Source organism: Rhipicephalus microplus, chromosome 1 (assembly GCF_043290135.1).
Source record: "Rhipicephalus microplus isolate Deutch F79 chromosome 1, USDA_Rmic, whole genome shotgun sequence".
NCBI lineage: Eukaryota > Metazoa > Arthropoda > Arachnida > Ixodida > Ixodidae > Rhipicephalus > Rhipicephalus microplus.
In genome coordinates, this window is record NC_134700.1 from 287,439,820 (window position 1) to 287,465,151 (window position 25,332).

Here is a 25,332-nt window from a genome sequence, read left to right on the forward strand (position 1 = left end):
AATGTTTGAGGTTACTGCAGGCTTGTTGAGTCGACACATAGTTTATCCATTCACTCGGTGACTCGGCCAACTCCTTGCATCACCTTTCACGGTGCCTGCTGGTCTGTTGCAAGCACCTGAAGAAAGCCCAAATCTGGTGTTTGGACCGCCTCTGACAGACTATTTCTTCGTGATCAAATCAACTTTTCGGAGTTTGTAGACAAGCTTCAACGCACAACATGAGTGAAGGCACCCAACATGCAGAGGAGAGTGAGTTACGAAGTTTGCTACATCAACTGCTGTCATGGCAAATACCGGCATCGTGCTCTGCCAACTCTTACCACATCTTGATGTGTCTTTCCTCATGTCTAGCAGCAGAACACAATAGCCTGAAGGCGCATTTACACGTAGCCATTGAGGTACTTATTTTACCAACTTTATTAACTGATTGACTTAATGCCCGTCTTGGATCACCGCCGTCGCGTGTTTGAGGCTTGGTACTTTCGGTTGGAGTGAAACATCGGCAGCTTTCGCGTGTCCGTGCGACACATGTGGCTGGTTACGCGCCACAGCGTCAAGTCAGGCAGAATGGACGTAATAGCAGTCATAGTTCGAAGTTGACCCGGCCCAACTTTGCCGATCAAAAGGCCTTTCGCATTTCTTGGTGCTGTGACGGACTGCCAACGTCATCATTCTTTCGTTTTCAGTTGTGCATCGCGTTAGCGCTTTTGATAAGTCATAAATTCTGGGACATTTGGATGAAGTCACATCAATACTCTGCACACATTTGTTACGATAAACGCTGAGAGAGGGCTCTGTCTACTACAACCATCAACTGATTCTCGTTGATGTATGGAGACAAATAATGGACAAGCACATACATTCAAAGTTCGAGATGACGCAGACACGTGGAAAGTGTGTACTCGTAACAGTTACTGGCCAAGGCGTTTATGAAAAATTCTATTTCAAAGAGTTCCTTCCATGTGACAAAGTAAGAATTCTGCCATGAGAGAAAGCAAGTTCTACACCTATCGTATGGACACCTTTGAGCATAGTAGAACTATTACAGGTTGATCTAGCTATAATAATTAATGTTTTATTACCTCTCTTGTAATAAAAAGAAAAAAATTCAATGCAGCCCAAAACTTTTATCATGTATTCAGCTACTGAACGTGAATGATTCCTTATGTTTTCTTTTTCTACCGTAAAATCCTAAAAAATCCCCCTCCTCCTTCCTATTTGAAACATAATTGGACAAGATTTGAAGAGGGAGGTATTCTTACTTGTTCGTAAAGCAGAATTCTAGATGGTGCCAAAGAACCTCTAAGCATCTAAGCAAAACGCAGTCTTGTGCTGCTAATATTTTTTTTTTTTTGAATATGCATGCATTTACTGTTTCTACTGAACCGGAGAGAATCCTCGTGTTAAGTTTCATGTTTCATGACAAAGGGGAAAATACCCTTCAAGTGTACTGACAACTTGGGACAACTTGGAATGCAATCCTGAGGCACCACGTTGTAAAAGTACCAAGAAATTGTGCAGATATCTTAAGGCTCGCCGGACTTAGGTTCCTAGAAACAGTTGCTGCGGGAATCTGTAGCAGAGAACAGGTTGAATAAAAGAAATGTAGAGGGAAGGGGGGGGGGGGGCTTGCTCAGAGATTAGAGCTTATTTCAAAAGAGATAGAGAATAAGGAGAAATGCGGGGAAGTTAACCAGGGTTGAGTCTAGTAGGCCACCCTGCACTGGGGAAGGGTGAATGAAAGTTATCACCTATTCTGGGAGGAAGCGGGTTGAAACCTAGTAGATACATGATGCCGTGGCCTGGGTCACAATGTGCTGGCACATATTTCAAATTTTCCCAAAAGCGCAAGAGGTCGCTTGCTTGTGATTTTACAGTAATTGTGACGCATCAAACTGAAAACAGCCCCAATGTATTCATCAGACGTATGTCAGTGGAAGGCTTGCGATAAATGACATGTGAGATACTAGTGCCTAATGAAGCATGAATAGCAGCAGACAATGAAACAGCAGCATATCACAAAAAATACGCAACAAACAGAACCTGAAAACCAGGTTGATAGCATATACAAAGATACAGACACCAATTAAGAGGAATTCTGTGACGGAAAAAGGTTTCAGAAATATGCATTTTTTAAAATCGCTCTCTGCATATGCTGGTACTCATGTAATCATTGGCTAAGATCTTGGTAGGATTGGTGCTGAAGCTATTCAATGTCACCTACCTAGTGCAACCTACGTGAAAACTTGGCTTCTTGAGGTGCCTGTGTATGAATATAAAACCAGCACTTGGCTTCCCTCTTAACAATCTGCTATTTTGCTGAACATAAATTGCAACAACACCTGTACAAGATACTTCATAAATTTATTTAAGTGACAGGCCATTCTACAAAAAAAGTATTTCTGCAGAGTACAAAAATGTCTGGAAAAATATTTTGTTACCTTGAGAATACTGCCAAGGTATGTTTGCTAGTGAGGCTTGAGAAAAAAAATTATTGTGAAACAGTCTGCCAAAATACTTTATTAAAATAGAAATTTCAGATATGTTCACGCTCATACCATGCCTTTGCTCTTTGTCAACGGGTTGCTGCTAGGAACTCGCAAAAATGTGGTCTGCAGAATGCTCTTCTAAATTACTTACTTCAGGTAGCTAGCCACCAGAAAATTTTTTTACAGTTTTTTTTTTCTGGACTGATTTCAGAGGCCTACATTTTACTGTTCTAAAAACGCAAATAGGTAAAATTTGTTGAAGGTCAAATGTCACATCTCATATTTGCAAGGTGTTTCAGCACGCGAACAAAAGAAAAAAGGACAGGGTAGACAGAAAGAGTGCTGTGCTGACAAGACAGGTGATGGCAGTGAGCTCTTTCTGTCTACCCTGTCCTTTTTTCCTTTGTTCGCACGCTGAAACACCTTGCAAATATGACTACGCACCAACTAGCCCAAGCTTCCACTCTTGTGAGTCACATCTCAATTTTTCTGTCTGTGTTTGGTGGCCGCGTGTTCCTTCGGAGTATCACCACATCTATGTTTTATCCAAACTGTCTGTAGTCAAAGTCCTACTGAACAGCCACATACATCTAGCACTGCACAACAAAGTACTCCTGTCTGCTGCTTGCTTTAAAATTATGACTTGGCCTTCCATCTCACAAAGTTTAGTGGTGATGGTACCTGTAATTTTAATGGGCATTCGTTTTATATCATGTACTCCACAATGAGTTGAAGTGTACGCATTTTGATCTTGCAGGAGAGCCGCTGTATATATCCGAAGCACATGGTGATGACAAGACAGGGGATGGCAGTGAGCTGAAGCCAGTCAAGAGTTTGCTACAGGTATGTCTCCTTGCTCCCTTTAATAAACTGAAAGTGCACTTATTTAGCACTGGAAAAGCTTCTTACAGAAATATTGTTCATGCAGGCAATGAGGATAGCTGCCAAAGAACCCTTCCCTCAGTTCTATGGTGATGGCAAAGATGGAGAGGTAAGCATGGCTTCCAAGCTCATGTCTTGATAGAGATATCGCACGGTCTTGGTCAAAGATAGAAGGCCACCATGTTGCATACCCATTTGGTCCTTCACCTTTGTAGCGCAGTTAAACATTCACCCAATTCTACTGTACAACTGAGACTTTTTACTTAATTTCCTGTGGTCTGCTATATGCTTTGCCTTATTATATGTGGAAACAAGTAAAAATTGTGCCTTGTTCTCTCTTTTCTCCCTTGCAGAAGTGGACCTTAGTGTCTCAGTCTCAGGTTAAAAAGGTGCGGAAGATTTGGGCACGAGAACAGTATAAAAACACTGAGCGAACTCAGAAGGAAGCCGAAGATGAGGCACGACGCGAGAAGAACATTGAAGAAGCCAAGAAGGTGAAGATACAGCTAGATCCGTCTTTACCGGACCCCGTCAAGGTGAGTATTGTGTCTCGTGTAGAACCGTTTTTTTTTATTACGCTACGTAACTTTGTGCGGCTGATGTTCTGCTTTGAGTTCTAAAACATATATGCATGCTTGTGCTGTAGCACTTATGAATGGCACTTATGAATGCCGCACTCGAGAAACCCTGTTAGGTGGCTATGGCAGACGGTAAGCAGAGAGAAAAATCACAGGTGTGATTCAGTATCCAGTTTCGGCAACAAAGTATTTCTGCCACCAATGCAAAGATAGCCATGCATTGTTCATGTACTAAGCGCTAGAGCTGACATATGGGTTTTAATGGGCTCTTTCAGACAGAAGATAAGACTCACAAGAATAGTGCGCTGGCAATCTATAGAAGCTGGAAAGAAAGGAGCCAAATGCACAATTGAAGCAGTCATTTTAAGCAAGTATTTAGATCAGTGCTGTGCACTGCATGAGGACTAAGAAACTAAAACTAAAAGTCATCAGCATGCTGGATTGCTAGCAGTCACATAGCTCATGGTATAATGGCGACAAGCTCATTCCAAGAAAATAGAGCAGTTAATCTAGCACGATGCCTCTTTTATTTTTGTTTTAAAGTTATAATAAACTGCCGAAACAACTAGCTCAATTGGGGTTTCTGCTACAGTACCTGAAGGCCTCATGGTTGGGTTTTTTTTTTTTTTTTCCAGGCTGTGTGTTCTCATATGGCCTGTTGAGGGGCTTTGGGATTTGGTTATGTTATTATTTGCTAAATATTATATTGATTTGTAGGACCAAAAAAAAGAAAAAAAAGGCAGATGCAGTTCCTGAATGCTCTGCGACATTTATTGAAAAGGAGCAACATTACTAGCGTCCGTGTGTTTGCTTGATTTTGTACTTTTTTCACTCTCCTCAGGGACTGTAGCATTTTGTTGCATAGTTTGAGGTTGCAGATATGATTCTTGGTCGTGTGTGCAATATAGGATTGTGTGGTAAGTAGTGAAAGTGTTGTGGTATGTATTTTTTATTTAGTGTATAATCAAAAGGTATGCAGTTTAGTCATCTGGTCTTTAATTGCCTGCAATTTGCTTTGGCGCATTGAACCAATTCAATTTTAGTCTGTGGCTCATTCTCACTGGTTTTTAGAGGTGTATACACTAAAACCTCAACATAACAAACCTGGATATAAATAAATATGAGTTATAACAAAGAAAATGGAGAATAGCCTCGCAATAGACATTGTGTTAGGACTATACCTTTATTACAAACTTTTGTATAGTATGACGAACTTATTTTCAACTAAGATGCTACTTTGTTATAGTAGTAATGTTTGAGTGTATCTGTTTTGTTTTGAACTCTGAAGGCTCGACGAAGAGCATAGAGTTAAATTGCTTATAAGGTTGTAAAAGGTGCCTCTCCTATGACCTAAGGCAGGTCTGGAAAATTGTGAATATTAAAATCTGGAAGGTTGTGTTAAGGAAGAACCAAGAGATGACTTAGTTGCAATTATCTCTTTGACTAAGTCATTGCTCTCATTACAAAACTTTTCAAAAGTACCCAGTTTAATGACATACATTGATGCAGTGTCTTCCTTTAGAGAAACAAAGCATCAATTTTATTTGGCCAAATTGGGGGCTAATGGTAGGACACTTCTCTTGATGCAAGCAGTATGAATATGAGCTCACGTTAACAGCTAACGACAGTTAGCTACTGTGTCACCATCTAATATTGACCGTCTTGGTTTCTTCGTTGTTCACAGATCAAGATCCGTGAAGCCAAAGGCCATCGGGGCAAGCGTGTGCATCTGTATGGCTGGGTCCACCACCTGAGAAGGCAGGGCCGCTCGCTCATGTTCATCCTGTTGCGGGATGGCACAGGCTTTCTTCAATGTATCCTCACCGACCAGCTGGTATGTCATTCCTGCATGTACCACAGATTGCTTGCGCAACAATTTCGTGAACAGAAAACTAATGTACATTTTGAATAACCTTATGAGCGTTCTCTATGGCATCATCCTGTTATATTTATATGTACACTTGATGTGCTGTGCAGAAAGCAGTATGTTGCTTGTACTGCGACAGCGGAGTGGCTTATCCTGGTGGTCACAAAAACACACCAGCTGTGAGCTTTTGAAAAGATAAAAGTAAAGAGAAAAGTGTGCAATGAAATCCAGCTACAGTTGCCTTTTTTTTTTTTTTTGCAGCATTCAACATGAGTGGAAAATTTAATAATAATAATAATAATAATAATAATAATAATAATAATAATAATAATAATAATAATAATAATAATAATAATAATGTATTCTTGTCAGTTCCTCTGAGGTGTCTATGAATTGTTTAAATTGGCTTAAGTAATTGTCATTGCAACAGATGCTCACTTCTAATTTAGCCATAATTGAGAAGTGTCTACAGAAGCTATTTTAACGAAGCTGTAGGGCTAGTTTCGTATGGAAGCTGCTGTATATGGAAGCAGGTGTTTTTCACAATCGAAGATGATGTTACAGTTGTGTTTCAGTGAGTAAGAATAGTGTTCTGATACCTTAAATCACAGTGCTGATATGGGAACATAAAGCTCAAAGTGTTTTCATTATTGAAATCATCCAGTGATTCCTCGGCTGTTTTGACACTAGTGTTTTGTTTTTTCAAATTGTGTGCATGTTTGCTAGCTATCTGTCTGCATCTCTCCCTTCCAGTGTCATACATACGAAGCACTTATGCTGTCTACAGAGTCATCTGTCCATCTTTACGGAGAGCTTCGTGCTGTTCTTGAAGGCAAAACGGTAAGGCTGTAGTGACTACACATGATTAATTAATTCATTCATTCATTTTTGTTTTCTTAAAGACCCCTGAGAGAATATTACGTAAGGAATGGGTTAACATACAATCGATAGTATTGTCACAATGGTCAATGTGCAGTTACATTTGAAATGCCATGCATGAGGCTTGATGGGCAGGGGTTCTTGGCAATATCGTGGAAAAGGCCATTCGTGTCTTTTGTGGCTCTGGGGAAAAAAAAGAAGCAGAAAATGTTTTAGTACAGGCACCCTTGCCCAGCTCCCAATTTAGAACAAAAATATTTTGTATTGTTGGGCAAGTAGTCCCTACATTGTTGTCAAACAGATGTGGCAGAGCTATGCACCCTTCATTGTTGCTTTTTTGTTATTCAACATTGAGCGTTCAGGCAATGTAAATCCAAATTATAAGAAACAGCTAGCACTTCGTAAAAATGTTACTGCTGTTGCACTGTTTACATGTGGCTGTCAATCCGTGATTAATAGTAGAGCTTTGTGTATCCCCATAGAGAGTATCTAACGTAAATCAATCAATCAATCAATCGTTTTATTTTTCACTTGAGCAAGTAGAGGGCATGGGAAGAAAAAGCTCCTGCGAGCTTGACTAGGCTTGTTGTTTAGGTTGCTGTTTTGTGTAGTTATATTGTTTTCTGATCATGTTTTGCAGGCACCCGGTGGCCATGAACTTCATGTTGACTATTGGGAACTTGTCGGAGATGCTCCGGCTGGAGGCCTGGAGGATGTTATCAACAAGGTATTTATGGGAATGTAAATAAAAGAAATTGATGCACAACGATAATACCTAGTTGAATGGCTACTCTGGGATTGTCATTTCAATTGAGAAAGGTTTATGTCTATATAGCACTCGGAATAAGCGCTTTTGTATAAACCTCACAGATTACAGCTTTTGGCTATTTTGGTGCCTTTGAAAACAGAAATACAAGTAGCAAGCTAGCTTTTCGCTCAGCTGGTGTAGCCACACTAACCTCACCAACTGGAACAAAATTTTGCACTGGGTGAAAATGCTGAGTTTCTTGTAGTGTTGTGTATGTTATAATGAAAGTAGATGCGTCACAATCACCTGGGGCAGCTGTGGTAGCTGTGGCTGACTGGAAGATCTAGGAGGCAATGACCTGGTGTTTGAATCTATTTGTAGCGTACTTTCTAAACACCAGGTGCATGCATTGTTTTGTTCTTCGTGCTATTTAGAGGCTATTAATAAAGAAACGACAGGCCTGCACGGAAGACACGGCACAGTCACAGCGAAAGCTAGAACAGTGGCCTTTCAGAGCCTTTTCTAAACACTCATTGGGTAACTACTGCAAGTATACTTGCTTGGTACCCACTAGGGCATTAATAATAAACTTTTGGGCAGTAGGCCGGCATTCGCTGTGCTATTTTTCGTCATTCTTCTGCGAAGCGTGGTATCCGCTAAACACGTGCAGGGAATTTTCGTGCTAATTGTTCATGCAGTGGCTGATCACGATGAGGAATTGTGCCTGAAGTGTCTATGTGCCACAGGTAATAGGTGAACAAGAACAAGCTTTTGTAATGGGTTGGAGCATTGGACGACCCACTCGGTACGCTATTTCCATTGTGTGATGACTTGTTGTTGCTTTGCTGTCTTAAAATGCTTTATAAGTCGTATTAACGCGATTACTTTCCCCACGTCAAGCCTGCCTAAGGCAAGTTTGCCAACAAGTACCACGCACCAGCGTGGCTCATTGCAAAAACGTTTTTTTTTTTCAAATTACACACCAGAACACTTCGTGTAAGAACCTTTCTAGAGAAGCGTGGGTTTTATATGCCTTAGGGATCTCACTGTCTAATCTCTAAGAAACCGGAAATTATTGACCATGTTTTTCTGCACTGAATGAGGATGGATTACCTTTCGATTTTATCATGATGACTGCCTTGCACAGTGCATGGCGCTCTAGAATGGCTGGATTTCATTGTGATCCAGACAGGAGACCAGCAAGAGAGTATTTTAAAGAAAGCATCTCAAGATTACTCGAGGTAGTAAGAACAGATGAATGTGTACCTTTATGGGTAGAAAGGGTAGAAGCCCTACTGACTATGAAGGAATTCTAGGACGTCATTTGTTATAGTAATGCTTGATGGCCTTAGTTATTTTCAAGTTTTTTACATTGTTCGTTGTGATTTGTAATATAGTTATCTTAGCAACCCGTTTGTGAAGTTTAATCAGAAATAAAGAAAAAAAACCCAGCGTGGCTCAGTGGTAGAATACTGGGCTGGCACCCAGCAGACCTGGGTTCGAGCCCCACTGTGTCATTGGTACTTGTTTTTTTTTTTTTTCTTTCTAATTTCGTGCGTTGTGGTTATGGACACCGACAGCGGCAGCGGACAACTACGGCAGCGTGTGACTCGAGCTTTGATCTCATAACAGCCTTCGCTGTAAAAGAATTGGGCGATGATAGCCCGGAGGTTTTGCCAAGAGGGCTTCAGTAGTGAGCACTACTCGTGCTTGATAGTGAAGTTTTGATGCTGTTTGGCTTTTAACTGTCATTCGAAAAATCATCTTTCTTGTTTCTGTCCGATTTCAGTGTCAGCAGCTTATTTTTTTTTCCCCCAGGAGTCTCACATTGACATTCTGCTTGAAAACCGCCACCTTGCACTGCGGGGAGACACGGTAAGCTTCAAGAATGTCATAATTACAAATACAGTAAAACCTCATTGATATGTTTCCCCCCCAAAAAATGAAGAATATAAATGTATGATCTGAATCGTGCTGTCTGAAACAGGTTAACTTAATTTTCACGATTGCAAGCATAGGAGCCAGGAAATCATATAAGCAGGAACGTATCAACAAGGTTCTACCGTTAGTCATATGGATGCCTGCCATCTTTAACCAATGTAAAAGGCAGTGCGATTCATCGCTTGCTGACCTCCTATTGAAACTGGTGTCTCAGTGCCAGTTGATTGGCATATCAGCCAGCTGTTATACACTCGTTAGTTTGGCCAGTTATTGCTATGAACATGTAATGTTAATTTGATGAGCTTTCACCATTGAGCACCACACAGCATTCAATCGGACACTCAAGTGAGGTGCTGCAAGTTGTGAGGTTTTGGCATTGGCTAAGTGTCAGCGCATGAAAAGATGGCGTGGATTTTGCTATCTTGTTAGCAGAGGAAGGACTACAAAACTGCTGGATGCTTAGGACATTTATTATAGAGAAATATTGGATTCAGAATTATGGTCAACAGTTGGCTGAGTATTACACAGTATGTCAAAAGCACTGCCATTGAGGCTTTTCACTTTGAGTCTATCATTGCATTCTACAATCACATCTATTCTGCATCAAATTTAACAGTTTTTATATACCATCTTGCAAATTAAACTGACAGTGATGTGTTTTTACTTGGCTTCTGTGAGTTTTTGAGCCCTTCGAATATTCAATTAATAATACAGTATTTGAATGTGCTTCTATTAAAATTTAAAATATTGTAAATGGGAAGTATTCGAAATGAACGAATAAGTGTATATTACCTAAATCAGGCCGCATGCAATCCCCTTATAAAGGTGGTTTCACCTTACAAGCGCATATCCAGGGAAAATTTATGCTGTCACGAACTTTCAACTGATTACTCTCGGATCAATTCATCATTATTTAAGTTTATAATCTTGTTATGGGGACTTTTATTCTGTAAGTGTAGTGAATTTTAAAACTTGATGTAATTTACGGAATATCATATGCATTCTACAGAAAGTCAAACCCTGCTACTATTGAAGGTTGTTTCCAGTTACTCTGAAGCAAAAAGAATGACATTTGTACATCCCCTGTTTCAATTTAAAAAAAATATTGGGTAGGTTAGTTGGGTCATGAAAGACATACTCATTTTTATTTGTAATATGTGATACAAACTATTCAAATCTGATTCAGAATTATTCAGTTAAATTGAACCTAAATTTTACTATTTGCACAAGCTTAGTTTTCACTCATGATGACACTAAATTTGCTTTTCTGACTGGGGTCGCAGCTATCAGTAAGCAATATTAAGAGGGCTGGTTGCGTGCTTGTTTGTTAACGAACCCACCCATTCCTTTTCTCTTCACTTCCAGCTGTCTAAGATAATGACTGCCAAGTCTGCTGTAATGCACTGCTTCCGGGACTACTTCTTCAGCAACCACTATGTTGAGGTTATTCCACCAACCATGGTGCAGACACAGGTTGAAGGGGGCTCAACACTGTTTGCATTCGACTACTTTGGGGAACAGGTATGTTGTGTGCACACTGCTTTTGTTTTTTTGTATGTCCAGCAGTTTGTCTTGTCCCTAATTTTAGGTTTACAAGACTAAATATAAGCATGCATTAGTCATAGTTTCAGCATAGACCTTGTCAAGAACACAAGATAAGTTTCAACTCACAACTTTAAAATACATTTCAGAAAGAATTCGTACAGGGTGTCCCAGATACGATTCAAAGTGTAAAAAATGAAGCATGTAGATAATTTTATTAAAATAAAACTGAGTGCGCATTATAAAAGGCTTGTTGAACCATCAGTAATTCCTTTATGCTGAACATAGTTATTTAGTTATAAGTAATTATTTGTGAAACTAAAACCACATCAAAGTCCTAATTGACCCGCAGCACTTGGCTGCTTTTTCTCTCATAGCCCAGTGTTTTGGTCAGGCTTCTTTAGAAACTTGCGAAATATGAAAATTTCATGAGACTATCTGCCTTTGGGGACAGTGCAATCAGACAGCTTTAGAAAATAAGCAAGCTTTTACTCTCGGGCTTGCCATTCAAAGGGGTGAATTTGACCTTACTTACATTATTTAACTCTGTGCATTATTGCTGAAACACTATATATAGCCAGCCAGCACTGCTGTCTTCAGTGATCACCTCACTCATTGTTGAGGAGTAGTGGGGCTTAACAGTGTGATTTTATTTAAATATAGTCATGAATGTGTTTGCTTTCATTTTATATTTTCCCTACTGCATCTAAACCTGAAGAAACTGCCTCACAAAGCAACACTCCAGCCATCTTTTCTCAAAAAAGAAATTAAAAAAAGAAAAAAAAACTCTTCAGCTTGGATTGCTTTTCTTTGTTTCTAACACTCTTAGTTAGTGTTAATAGATAATTGACAGCATAGGAAAAGCACTGTAGGCACGTTGCATTGAAACATGCCTTTGCACGATTTTAGTTTAACCGAATGACTGTCATGCATTGTCGAGCTTGTGAAAGAACTCTCCGTGTTACATTATCTACAGCTTCTGATTCTATCTGTCGCAGGCCTACCTGACACAGTCCTCACAGTTGTATCTGGAAACTGTTGTGCCTGCTCTTGGAGATGTCTTTTGTGTGGCACAGTCCTATCGAGCAGAGCAGTCTAGGACGCGGCGACATTTGGCCGAGTATGTTTCTCCTTTTTTGCTGCTGTATGATGAACATGCGGGCATGTTGCGAAGCATTGACTATCTGCAGCATTTTATTATAAACTTCTTGCATATTTTCTCAGATTCATATGCTTGTGTTGTCCTTTTCGTGTTTCGTGTTTGTGTCTTAGCCCGGTGTGTGCTGTCGTTAATTGTAGATACAGTCGAGCCCACATATAACGGCCCCACTTAAAACGAACAATATTCGCGTGACCGTGAAAATATACATTGGTTCAATGGCACAAAATTGCACTTACAACGAACGCCTCCGAGCGCCGCTGATCGGTTACAGCGAACGGAGTCGGCGGTCTACCGACTTCCCGGGAAACCAATTTCGACCACCAATCAGGCATCCGCGAGGTTCACATACATTCATTTTTAAGCCACCGATCTTTCGAAAACCGGTCGGCCAGCTACCCTGTTTTTGATCGCTGGTACTGTCATTGGCGTCGCAGCCTGGAGTGACCTGACCATTCGCCAACACCGACTGTATCCGATAGTCTGCGTCTAGTGCACGTGCGTAGGCTACCCCACCGACTCTGATGATTTGCGATTTGTTTCGTGTTTAGGACTTGTTCTCGCTCGCTCACTTGGCACTCAACTCAGCATGCCTTGCGCACGCGTGTGGAAGCGCAAGAACGGCTGTTAATTTTCACGGAACGAATCGGGAACTATCGAAGTTCGTGAGGACACGCAAACCCGCCGGTGTAGCAAAACAATTTTATGACCACAGCCGCCGATTCTTCGAACACCGCTGCGCGCACCGAGCCAGGCCGCAATGCTTTGACTTTAGTGCGCGCAGGCACTCTTTCCAAGTTTTTCTACGTGCCAGTTTCGCGAACCTTTCAAGCAAGCTACCCAACCTGCCTCCTTCCCGTATGTTTTGGTTTTCAAGGTCGCCCTCCCGCCGCATCCTCCCCTCTCTTTATCGCAACTCTTTGCCCTTCTCTCGCAAGTCTGCTCCCTTCTCTCGCAAGTCTGCTCTCCTCTCTTGATCACAACCTCTTCGCCCGTCTCCACCTCTCTGCGATGCCCGCCACGCTGGCTTGAATTAGTTTTGTTTTCTGACTGGAAACGGGCTTAGAGCTGTTCCACGCGGTCTGGCGGCACGTGTGCGCATCTTGCTCGCTCTTGGTGTGCGTGTGTGGTCATGATGGCCGACGGGAGGACTAGCACACTTTTTCTTGCGCTCAACAAAACGACGAAAGTGTGACCGTTTGGCTTGAGCGTAATGCACGCGGTAGGTGCTGCGTTGCGGAGCGCTTGCTCGTAGCTGTTGACCACCTGGCAGCCAACTTGCCGCTTCGGACGTCCCGGTATCCAGCTGTGGAGGTGGTGAATATTTCGTGGGCAGTGGTGATGACTACGTGCGCGCGAAACTGTTTTCACGAGGCCGACTTCGTTGACGTCGGGCCCGATGCCGAGCCTGAAGCTTCCGAACTGCGGCGGCGATTTGTGGCAGCGCGTCGTTGACTCCGACCTGGGAGAGTGGGTGAGACATCTGTCACGATGGTTTAATTACGGCCGATGATGATGCCGACACTGCGGAACCGTGCACGGATTGGGGCATTGTGAATGAAGTACATGGCGAGAGCGATTTGGAGGAATCGATTTGCGAGAACGATGAAACTTTGGAGCCGGTGCCTCATGCAGCTTCTGCTACGGGCCTCGGCGAACGAGCACCCTGCCGTTTTAGATGAACTCGAGACTGCCCTTATCGCTTCTGCTCTTCGAAACACGTGTATCACGGACTTTTTGGGGTGAAAAAGCTTGTGTTTTCACTCGCAACTTTTTTTAAAAGCTGTGTTTAATTTACTATGAACTTTGGGATACAGTGAACGGATGCTGCATCATGCTCAGGTTCGGTATAAGCGGGTTGACTGTATGCTAAATAAATCTGATTAGTCTTAATTGACCTGCAGCACGTAGCTGCATTTTCTCCCATAGCTCTGTGTTTTGGTCAGACTTCTTGAAACACTTCCTTTAAACAAAAAGCTTCTGCTTAGCCATCAACTTCCATGTGCTCACTGTGCACAGCCAAGCACTAGAATAAATATGAGACTCAGTGCAGCCTGGGCCCATGAAAGCCTTTATCGTTAACAATACTCGTCCTGTAAGGCGTGTTTTAAAAAAATATATATTTATGTGAAGTTGGTGAATGGTCGTGCTATGGCAGCCTGGTAAGTTTTTTTGTGTGTTTTTGTGGGTGCATGCATGCATGTGTGAATGTGTTCATGTGTGTATGGGTGCCTGTGCATTTGTCGGACATGTCTTAGCCACTGACTCAGGGCATACTTTGCAGGTTTACGCACATTGAGGCAGAATGCCCCTTCCTGACCTTTGACGAGTTCATGGACAAGATAGAAGATTTGGTGGTGGGCGTGTGCGAACGCATCCTCAAATCTCATGTTGCCCCCATTGTGCTTGAGCTCAACCCTGTGAGTCACTTGTCTTACTTTCAACTGGCATTGTTAACTTGAATTTGTTGACTGTTGTTGTGACAAAATTTCATTGGACAACAGTACCTTGTTTTCTGTTGCCTCTAGAAACAACTTAAGTGCTATTGGCATAAATCAAAAAATGGTAGTGAAAAACGACTGATAAGCACATATGTTGTGCACAGTTACCACAGAGTTTACCTAAAGATGTTGTGCACCAAACATATACACAATAAAAAAATGCTAGTTTGGAGATATATATTGTAGTTGATACGAACTCCAAGTAGGTTTTTCCTTCGAATGCATCATGTAGTGTTATCATTGTCATCTTAGACTGCAAAATTTGTGCCTATTTGGTTGCAGGAATTTGCTGTTCCGGAGCGACCTTTCATGAGGCTACACTACTCAGATGCAATAAAGTACCTGCGTGAAAACAACATAACCAAAGAAGATGGCTCGTTCTATGAGTTCGGTGAGGACATTCCAGAGCTTCCAGAGCGCCAGATGACAGACAAGATCAACAAGGTATTTTGTTGCCAAGATCATTGTCCTGGTCATCATGTTACTTTCTTTGCTCTCAAGGATACTCAGCCTGGTCTGTGTGTGAGGAAAACAGATTATAATCTATTTACTGAAGGGATGCTCATCTATGCTAAGAAATGCAGCTGTTGTTTCAAGGGAGAAAAAGCTGTGAAATTGACAGTGTAAAAATTGTAGAAGGTATTCAAAGACACCTGAATAAAGTGTTTGTGATGAGCTAGACATCTTTGCTCAGGGCAGGAAGTAAAACGGATGTGCTATGCAGAGCTTTGTAGACGTTAACTGCCATCCCGTTTTTTTTTTTTTTTTTGTGCCCTTTTAGGTGTTTGCCTTCAGGGCTTATAGAAGAAAAAATTGCAGATTTGTGAGGAAAACTTCATTTGGCCATCTCTTATGAAGCCTCACATATTGGCATTTTTGGCATTTTAAACCTCGCTCTTGCTATTAGTAGAGCTGTGCGAATATTAAAACTATTGGTGCGAAGTGAATTTGAATACTATATGGAAGTGTGAATCGAATATTTCTTAATATTTGTTTAATATTTTAGAATATTTTTTAATACTTCAAAGCAAAATTGCAGAAGGAAAGGTCGGGTATAATTCCTAAGCATATTCTTATGAGATAGCAACATGAAAGTGTTGACTAGGTTGACAAAGCGCTGGTTGGGTGTTGTTTCATAGTTGTCTTTTCAAGAATGAGGCAATGCAGAGGCCCAGTTTCATGTACAGAGGGGTCTCCTGCCAAAGGGAACACCGGAGCACATGTCGTCTGTTCGGCGCCACCAGAGGCTCGCTGCGACAACTAGTTTCGCGCAGGATCAGTGAGCACTGTGGGCGGCGCTCGTTTGCCGTCTACTGCAGTTCCTGCTGCGCTTCAGCTCAACGCGAAGCGAGCCGTCCTCGCGCTTTAAAATTTGTCTGCAGGCGGCATGGCCACGCTCAGATGGAAAGCCGTGGCAAAGCTCAAAAGAAATTAGATTATGTAAAATACTACCTCATTGATACATTTGGTGGTTAAAGAAGCATGACTTATTTACAGACGTATATTACGTATTTGATTCGCACTAATGCATATTTGAGCTGCTGCAGTGCGTAAGCTCAACAAAGCATTTACAAGTGCCTTAACTGACGCCACCAGAAAACTTCCTCGAAGCGGGCATTTCTTTATCTAACGAGAAAGCAAACGAAAGTCGGCCATCCGGTTGATGTGTCAGGTGACATTTACCTGATTATAGACCATTCTCGTCATTTTCCTTCTAGCTCGAAAGAAAGCGATTTACTTCTTAAGCAAAAATACGTTTTCAAGATTTTGCGACTTAGCCGCCCGTCACGATGAGCTGAAGAGCGGCTGCAACTGCAGCGGAGGACAAACGAGCGCCGCCCACAGCGTTCACTGCTCCTGCACATAGCTAGTTGCCGCAGCCGGCCGGCGGTGGCGTGGAGCAGACAGCACGAGCTCCGGTGTTCCCTTTAACAGTGGACTTCTCTGTACATGATTTTATGCAACCAAAGTTGTCGACAGCACTTTACGCCTGAAAGACAGAGGTGCTATTTTCTCAGCCTCTCCTTCTTTTTCAACTTCTGTGATAGCCCAGCTGGTAGGGCAGTCGTGGGTGTGCTCCCTTCGAGTTTGAAGTTGCAGGTCTGTCTCGTAGACATCAATATATAAGAACATTTGAAATCTTGGATGCTAAAAATCTTTGCCATCCCATTCCTCAAACTTTTTGCCCCGATTTCAAGTCTAAAATAGCATTAATAGAGCCTTCCCCCTCTGCAACATCTATCATCTTCATGTTGGAACCAGTGGTTTACCGAGTCAATGCATTCACTACCGTGGCAGAGCCTAAAAGGCAGCTTGCTGCAATATGAGTGTGATGGAGCAAAGCGTATCGAAAGTCTGATAGAGCCGCTGCCAACCTGACATTGACTGTGTTTTTATTTGAGAAGTCCGAATAGTTAGAATATGGTTAGAATAGTAAAATTCTATTGTGCATCGAATTGAATAGCTAACACTATTAGAAAAATATCTGAAATATTGAATATCTACACACGGGCCTAGTTATTAGTTCAAATTACCTATAATTTGTTTAGCATCATGAAATTTATTTTGTCCCACAATGGGGGGGGGGGGGGGGGACAAAAACGCAGAGAGAACAGGACAGGTTACTTACATATAAACAAGAGATTTATTGAAAAGGAAGCATATATAAATGCATAAGCCAAGCAAAACAGTGCATATATCTCAGGAATATTGGTTACAGTCGAGCCCACATATAACAGCCCCTTAACTAAACATTAACTTTCTCTTAAAATAAACTTTCGCTTCAAGCAAACAATACTGGCGTGACCGTAGGATTATACATTTATTTTAAAGACACAAAATCACAATCAAACGAATGTCTAAGTGTCGCCAATCAGTTACAGCGAATGGAGTCTGTACTCCACCGACTTCCCGAGACATCATTTTCGACCACCGATAAGCTTTGGCGAGGTGCCCCTAGATTCTTATTGTTAAACGGCGACTCTACCTCTGCAGCCCTCTTGTTGTCGCTCTCCCCGACCGTTTTTCGTTACGCACCCCTGCGTTCTTTGTTCCCCCACCACTCTGAGCACCCCACATCACCAGACGAGGCCCGTGTTTTCGCACTGCCACCGATCTTTTGAAGGTCTGTTGGTTGACTAGTTAGTCTCCCATCAGTTTTTGATCATCGCAGGTCTTGTTACACTATCATTGTCATCACCAGCCTAGAGTGACCAGATCATCTGCTCACATCGTCTGCTGCCGACTGTACCTGACCATCTGTGTCTTGTCTGGATCAGTGTCACATCGATCCAGTGCACGCGCTTGCGCTATCGCACGAACGGTGATAGTTCACACGATTCGTTCCGTGTTTAGAACCTGCTCTCAATCCCTTTGTGTAAGAACGGCTTTTACATGGAACGAATCGCGAATTATCGAAGTCGGTGGGGCCATGCAAGCCTGCCAGCGCCACAATGTGATTCTCTGGCTTCTGCACACACAGGTCACTCTCCCAAGTTTTCCAATGTGTGAGTTGCGTGTTTCGCAAACCTTTTAACAAGCTGCCTGATCTAGCTTCTTTCTGCGTGTCGCCTTCCCGCCATATGCTTCCCTCTCTTCACTCTATTGCAACTCCTTCGCCCGTCTCCACCCCTCTGCAACACTGGCCATGCTGGTCTGAATTGCGAAGCTTCCTTTTCTGGCTAGAAACTAGCCCAGAGCAGCTCCACACGTCCAGGCTTGTATGTTGTGCGTGCGCATCCTACTTGCTGTTGGTGTGCGTGTGCGGTCAGGATGGCAAATGGGAGGCCTTCCGTGAATTTTCCTGCCACTCAACACAGTGTTGGAAGGGCAATCGCTTGATTTAGGCATAATCTGCACGCTTAAGACTTATATGTGCTGCGTTGTGGTGGGCTTGCTTATAGCTGTTGACTGCCCGGCAGCCAACTTGTTGCTTCAAATTTCCCTGTATTCAGCTGTGGAGATGGTGAGGGCTTTGTGCTCAGAGGTGACAGCTACATGTCTGTGAAAGTGTTTGAGGCCAACTTCGTCGACTTCCGACCAGATGCCAAGCCTGAAGGTTCCGAACAGGAGCACTCCGGCAATGATTTGTGGCAGTGCGTCGTCGACTCCGACACGGGAGGGCAGGACATTTGCTGGGATGATTTACTGAGGCCGATGATGATGCTGACACTGCGAAACCATGCATGGATGAGGGCATTGTGAATGAAGTGCGTGGCATGAGTGATTCGGAGTAATCAGATGTTGACGACGACAAAATATTGCAGCCGGTGCCTACAAGCGTTCCTGTAGTAATTCGCTACAATAATAGCATCGGGCTGCTTGTATTTGTTAAGGGCTTCGGCAAACAGCATTCTGCCACTTTAAACAAACTCAAGACCACCCTTGTTGCTTCTGCTCTTCTAAACATGTACATTATGGACTCCTTTGCGAAAAAATTTCGTGTTCTCATTTGCAGCATTCTTAAAAGTGTGTTTCATTTACTAGAACTTCAGGATACAGCGAACGGATGCCGTGTCACACTCAGGTATAAGCGAGCTCGACTGCATAAGGTAATTTTGTATTTCAGCCATAGCATTTAGTAGACATCATTCTTGTATTCAATTCACCAATCATTCTTGCTGTGGTGCTATTTTTTTGATGCTACTCTTTTTTTGTGATAGCTTGGTCACAAGGGTACAATAACATAATTACCCCCGTAGGCTTAGCACATAATGTGTGGCAGTGCCAAGCCCGAAGGCGCTGGTTCAATTTATAGCCATGGTGGCTGCATTATAAATAGGGAGAATTGTTAAGAAAACCTTCAAGCACTAAAGTATTCTTAACAATTTTTGTATATGCACATTACAGTATCCCATCTGGAAAAAATTAGTCCAGAGTTAGGTGCATGGGACTACAGCAATTATTATATTATTACAATAAAATAAATAATAGTACAAAAATATTTCAGTTCCAGTTATTAATAAGCACCTTGATTCGTGGGATCTTTCTGTTTTCATCTATTGGGCTCTAAAACGGATGGCAGGTAGAAATTTATGTACTAAAAGCTTTCCAACTCATCTTATCGCAGTTTACAAGAATAATGTGGTGTGCACAGTCTTTCCAGATTTATTATAAAAAAAAACACCTGTCGTAAACACTGTTCCACTCTGTATTGAGCGAGCATGTCTCTAGTACCACTTCACACATGATCCGAACCTTATGTGCAGACCTGTGTGCTTAATGTCATTCTCTGTTTTCTCGCAGCCAATCCTTCTGTGCCGCTTCCCTGCAGAGATAAAGTCCTTCTACATGCAACGGTGTGCTGATGACCCTCGTTTGACAGAGTCGGTATGTGTCAAATCTGGCTTAGTGTACGGCTTCTAGAAAGCTAAGCAATAACTGTCTTAAAGGGTATTGTATTTCTTCACGTAATGGTAAACTGAATGAGTAGTTTAGCCAATGAAGAAAAGGTAGGCAACTATTTCTAAAGGGGACCACATGAGAGACTGAGACCGTCTTGGAGATTTGGACCAATTGGCTTAGCTGAATTCTGTGCTGCTTTTATTGGTTGTACTCCTGCTGCCTTTTTATTTATACTTTTGTGAGGTTACGGGAATGTGAAAGGTACCGTAGAACTTAAAATTGGTGGCTGAACAAGCTTGTTAGTACGTACATGTAGTTTTTCAAACAGCGCAGAAACAGGACACCAAGAATAGGCTACACGACACAGCGCCTATATTGTGTGGCGTATTCCCGGTATCCCGTTTCTGCGCACTTTGAAAATCAATGTAGTGTAGACCCTCATTCATACATTTTGGATTACAAATGCAATTATAATGCTGTTAGACCTGCTCATAACAAACCTCTTTATAATGACTTGACTTCCTGAATATAACAAAGTTTTTCGATTCCTCGCTGTTACTCCATAGAAGCACATATATTTGTGACCTCTATATAACTAATTAACAGCGGCAGGCAACCTTAATATAAAGAATATTCACCACGGACAATATAGGAATTTTGCCTTGGATTTTGTCATTTTGTCACGAGCATGCATCTTCCGCTGTTTTTGTACCAAACCTGCATATTAGGAAATCCTCTTTTATGAAGGATTTTTTTTTCGGGAATGTGTCAATTTAACTGTAGCACTATCTAGAAAAAACTATCTGATTTCACTAAAAAAATGGTTTTAGATTCACCTGAAGGGTAAAGTTGTCATAGAGATAGCCCAAGTATACTTGACTATTGGAAACTATATTATAGAGGCACTGGTAAATGCAAAATTAAGTCGACATTTATTGCTGCAATAGTGGTTCGAAAACCTGCTAGTGCTACTTTTGTGCCAAGGAAGGGCTTATTTTGAAATAAAATTGCGTTTTAGTGGCCCGCATCGGGTTAGTGTACTTCAAGTTACCCGCCTCAAGAAGCGGACCCACTCGCGTCACTGTTGCCGTGCGCAACGTTGCCCGGCTTTACTGCGCGATCTCTGACACTAGTGGAAAGAACAGAAGTAGCGGGAGCCACAGCAGCAACGGCCACTGAAAAATTTTCTGCCATGGCCTACGCGATGGCAGGCGTGATTGGTTCAACTGGGCCCCGCTAGATGGCATCACCTGTGCAGTTTAACCAGGCGAAAATGGAACTTTCTAATCACTTGCGCCATTCCCCATAGTAACTCCCGGTGGTTCTGTTTCTATAAATCAGCATTTTATTGCATCTTTTGATGCATGGAAGGTTCCTTTTTTATTGCAGCTAGGTTGATTACTAGTGATTAATTGTAGTCAGTTGCTCTCACTTCGTCGGTATTATTTCCAAAATATCCCACTCATGGGTCCTATCGTGTGGTACATTTAGCTTAATTTATCGGTAAGTAGGGCACTGGTGTTGATAATATTGCCATTTTAGACATTGTCACACATTGAGCTTTCACTCCGACATAAATTGCTATTTGCCTTTAGTGTCCCTCTAAACATACACTTACTAACTGAAGTATAATGCAGTCAGACTAGTATATGTTAAACCTAAAGGATACCACAAAATAGTTTAATATATTAGTAGTATACGATACACTGAGAGAGGTGTAGGCCTTGGGTGCTACTCTTCACTGTATAATCATTACTTCTTACATATTTGTATACCTTGGTGCACTGCAGCGCTATATTGCAGTGGAGCTTCATGAAGCAAATGCATCGTTACGGAGCACAAATAAGATCCTTGCTTAGAGTTGCCAGATCCTACTGAGCTAGCAAGCAAATAATCATCATAAAAGAAGCAGAAATTTATTTTTCTCATTCTTGAAAATATTTTTAATTATAATAAAAAGGTTGCTTAAGTAATAAGGGGAGTTGGAAAAATCACTTCACTTATTTTGTACTGTAAAAATATGCACAACTATGAATGAAAACTCATACATACACACACACACACACACACACACATACATACATACATACATACATACATACATACATACATACATACATACATACATACATACATACATACATACAAAGAACTTTATTAAACCACCAGAGGGACTAGTTGTGGGAAGTTCTAAAACCCCCCTCGACCAGTCGGCAAGCATATACGTATTTACTTTTTAATGTTGTCTTCAGGGTTAGTTTTTATTCAGTTGAATGCACATTTCCCAGTGCATCATTAGTGTTACTTGCTGATTCCCGCAACACTTGACTGACCTCAACATTTAACTGCTCAAAGTCATCGGCAAACACACTAATTAGTTAATGTTAAGTGCTCGTTTGGGGAATGTAATAGACACTAAAATAACTATATTTACCGGGAAAGTGCAAATAAGTCTTAAAAAATACAAGAAACAACTTTAAAGCCCAAATCCGCTTAATATAAGCAGACCCGCCACGGTGGTCTGGTAACTAAGGCACTCGTCTGCTGACCCGCAGGTCGCGGCATCGAATCCCGGCCGGGCCAGTCGCATTATCGATGGAGGCGAAAATGCTTGAGGCCCACGTGCTTAAAGGGGTCTTGAAACACTTTTTTCAAGAAACCATGGACTGAATTTGCTGGAAGAGCTTATTGCCTCACGAACTCAACGCCGCAAAAATTTTATGAATCGGTCCAATGCGAGTGGAGTTACAAAGCTTTGTTGCATGCTGCAATTGCATTCTCTCTTTTCTTGTCCCGATGAAAGCGCTGAAAGCTAAGCAGGCGCGCCTCGTCACCTTGAGCACTTGTTTCCTTTTTTTTCTTTTTCTTTTTTCCGAATGTGCAACTTTTTCAGTGGGATCGCACGCGCACGCGTGGCCATGACACGGCTTCCCGCGGCGATCTCTGTAACGACCGAGCGCGCCATGTTCAAATCAGCCAGTGGCTGTTACGTGAGCTTTCTAGGAGTGGTTTTTGAGCGTCTTACATCATTTGTCGGGAGAAAACTATTTTTAGCTCACTTTATTTTCTTTCTTTTTTTTCGAATGTGCAACTTTTTTAGTGTGCTCGCTCGCGCGCGTGGACAAGTCACGGCCTCTCGTGGCAATCTCCATAACGACTGAGCGCGCCATGTTTAAATCAGCCAGTGGCTGTTAGATGGCCTTTTTAGGAGTGGTTTTTGAGTGTCTTACATCATTTGTTGAGAGAAGAGAAAGCTATTTTCAGCTCACTTTGACAAATGTGGATTCCAGACAGCGTGCTGCGCTATAATATTTGGCTTGCGTGTTGTCGGGAGCCTTTACTACTGATCGGCAGCGTTTTCTATGCTCAAAACGTGTTGCAGGGCTCTTTAAGTTTAGGTGCACATTAAAGAACCCCAGGGGGTTAAAATTTCTTGAGCCCTCCACTACGACGTCTCATGCTCATATAATAATTCTGGGAAGTAAAACCTCAAAAATTAATTATTATCATTATAAACAGAACTGGCAACTCTGCCCTTGCTACACAAGCTAATCTGTATTTTGTGATGTGCCTTGCACATTTTCTTTCCATGTTATGTAATTCTCTTGAGATCAAATGCCTTGTTTTACATCTTCTGCCAAAGCAGTTACTTCTGCCAAAACAGCGTACTAGCTGAAATATTTTCTCAAACACACTCACAGGCATAGGCGTTGGCAGGGGTGTGCAAATGGGGCACTTGCCCTATGAGCACTTGCCTAAGCTACAGCAGTGCTTTCCCCCTTTACCTTGCCGCGATGCAACACTGTTTTCCACTGCCCAAGAAAAAACCCTGTTGTCGACCATGCTTACAGAGGTCCAAAGCTCAGTGTATTGGAAGTTAGCTGAACGATGTCAGTACATTGATGTGACTCGTACATCAATGTGTCAGTCACACCTGTGTTAGCAACAGCATTGTGGAGGCCTCAAAGCTTCATGTTTCAGCAATAGACAGAAACAACTGAAACAGATACTGTGACTTTCAGACATCTCATACTATTATATACACTTTAACCTTGATATAATGAAACCGGGTATAACGAAATATCGGTTTTAATGAAGTGAATTAAGGTTAGTTTTGCAACAGATATAGGCTTAGGTATATACCCTTAGAACGAATTCTTAGATATAGCAAACTTATTTTCATGTAAGATGCAACTTTGTTATAATAAGGTCTGAGTGTAGTTGAAGATTAGTGCTAACAAATTGTTACACCAAACCCTCCCTATCTTGTCGCAGGTTGATCTACTAATGCCTGGTGTTGGTGAAATTGTGGGTGGCTCTATGAGGATCTGGGATTACGAAGAGCTGCTCAAGGGTTACCAGCGAGAAGGCATTGATGCAAGCCACTACTATTGGTACACAGACCAGCGGCGGTATGGTACCTGCCCGCACGGTGGCTATGGCCTGGGATTCGAACGCTTTCTCACCTGGGTGCTTAAGCGCAACCACATAAGAGACGTTTGCCTCTACCCACGTTTTGTGGGCCGCTGCAAGCCTTGATTTGACATACGAGTTGCATAAAAGAGTGGCTTATTTCCCAACTTCGTGCTTCCTGCTTGAACTGTTGCCTTACATCGTATGCTTAATCTTTTAGAAAGGCAAGAAAAGGGAGAGGGAAGCTTGCAATGAGAAATTTGTAAATTGTGGAGTGGGTGCTGGAGCCGACGTTTCGACAAGCGGACTTTTTTTACAGCCATAAAAAAACCGAGTCCCCTCGTCGAAACTTTGACTCAAGCACCCACCCTCTCTTTACGAATTTCTTATTGCTTAATTTTAGGTATTCTTGAAACGTTTTTAGATACAAATTGGTATATTACATAAGCTATCCTAATGAAAACTTCACAGATTAGGTATTGAACTCGGTTTTACAGCAAAAGCTGTGTATGGCTAGGTGAAACAAAAAGTAATTCTCTACAAGAAACTAAAACAGTGTCCATCAGTAACTTCATTCTCTTTGTTGCATGTGCAGTCAGTGACATTGTTCATGCCTTCGCAGCCGTGTCGCAGGACCACGCGCAGCACTTTCAACTTACAACTTTCACATGGGTAGGGCACGTATCATGAACATTCGAACTGCAGACAACTTTTCAAAAACAGTGCCTGTTGAATCTACCGTGGGAAAACAGTGGCCCGAAACACCGTGCAGAGACAAGACACGTGAACAAGCGAGCACAAAGTGGGGCTGCTTGTGAGCTCGCAATAAAGAGCAGAAAAAGAGGAGTTCTACAGTCAAACACGAATATATCGAACTCGAAGAGGATCGCGAATTAGTTCGATATATGAAAAATTCTATACAAAAGACTGAAGGCCCCGAGAGTTTACCTGTAGCAGATCATCACCTACAATTGGTGCATTCAAGAATGA

The 25,332-nt window shown here is 42.1% G+C and overlaps 1 protein-coding gene across 1 annotated transcript; it reads left to right on the plus strand.

Moving 5' to 3' along the window:
• The first annotated feature begins 82 nt into the window (after positions 1–82).
• AsnRS (asparagine--tRNA ligase) lies at positions 83–24,509 on the plus strand. The gene is made up of 14 exons (XM_037412107.2): positions 83–249; positions 3,247–3,332; positions 3,418–3,480; positions 3,725–3,907; positions 5,634–5,783; positions 6,570–6,656; positions 7,336–7,422; positions 9,262–9,318; positions 10,750–10,905; positions 11,925–12,046; positions 14,370–14,505; positions 14,869–15,030; positions 19,831–19,914; positions 24,205–24,509. The coding sequence occupies exons 1-14, from the start codon at positions 219–221 to the stop codon at positions 24,466–24,468; spliced, it is 1,668 nt and encodes a 555-aa protein (XP_037268004.2). The 5' UTR covers positions 83–218; the 3' UTR covers positions 24,469–24,509.
• The last annotated feature ends 823 nt before the right edge of the window (positions 24,510–25,332 follow it).

Bases quoted from the DNA above. Each gene is read 5' to 3' on its own strand.
- AsnRS (XM_037412107.2), top strand. From the start codon at position 219: ATGAGTGAAGGCACCCAACATGCAGAGGAGA. The intron at 5,784-6,569 runs GTATGTCATTCC...TCTCCCTTCCAG, and splicing joins GTATCCTCACCGACCAGCTG to TGTCATACATACGAAGCACT. The intron at 14,506-14,868 runs GTGAGTCACTTG...ATTTGGTTGCAG, and splicing joins TTGTGCTTGAGCTCAACCCT to GAATTTGCTGTTCCGGAGCG.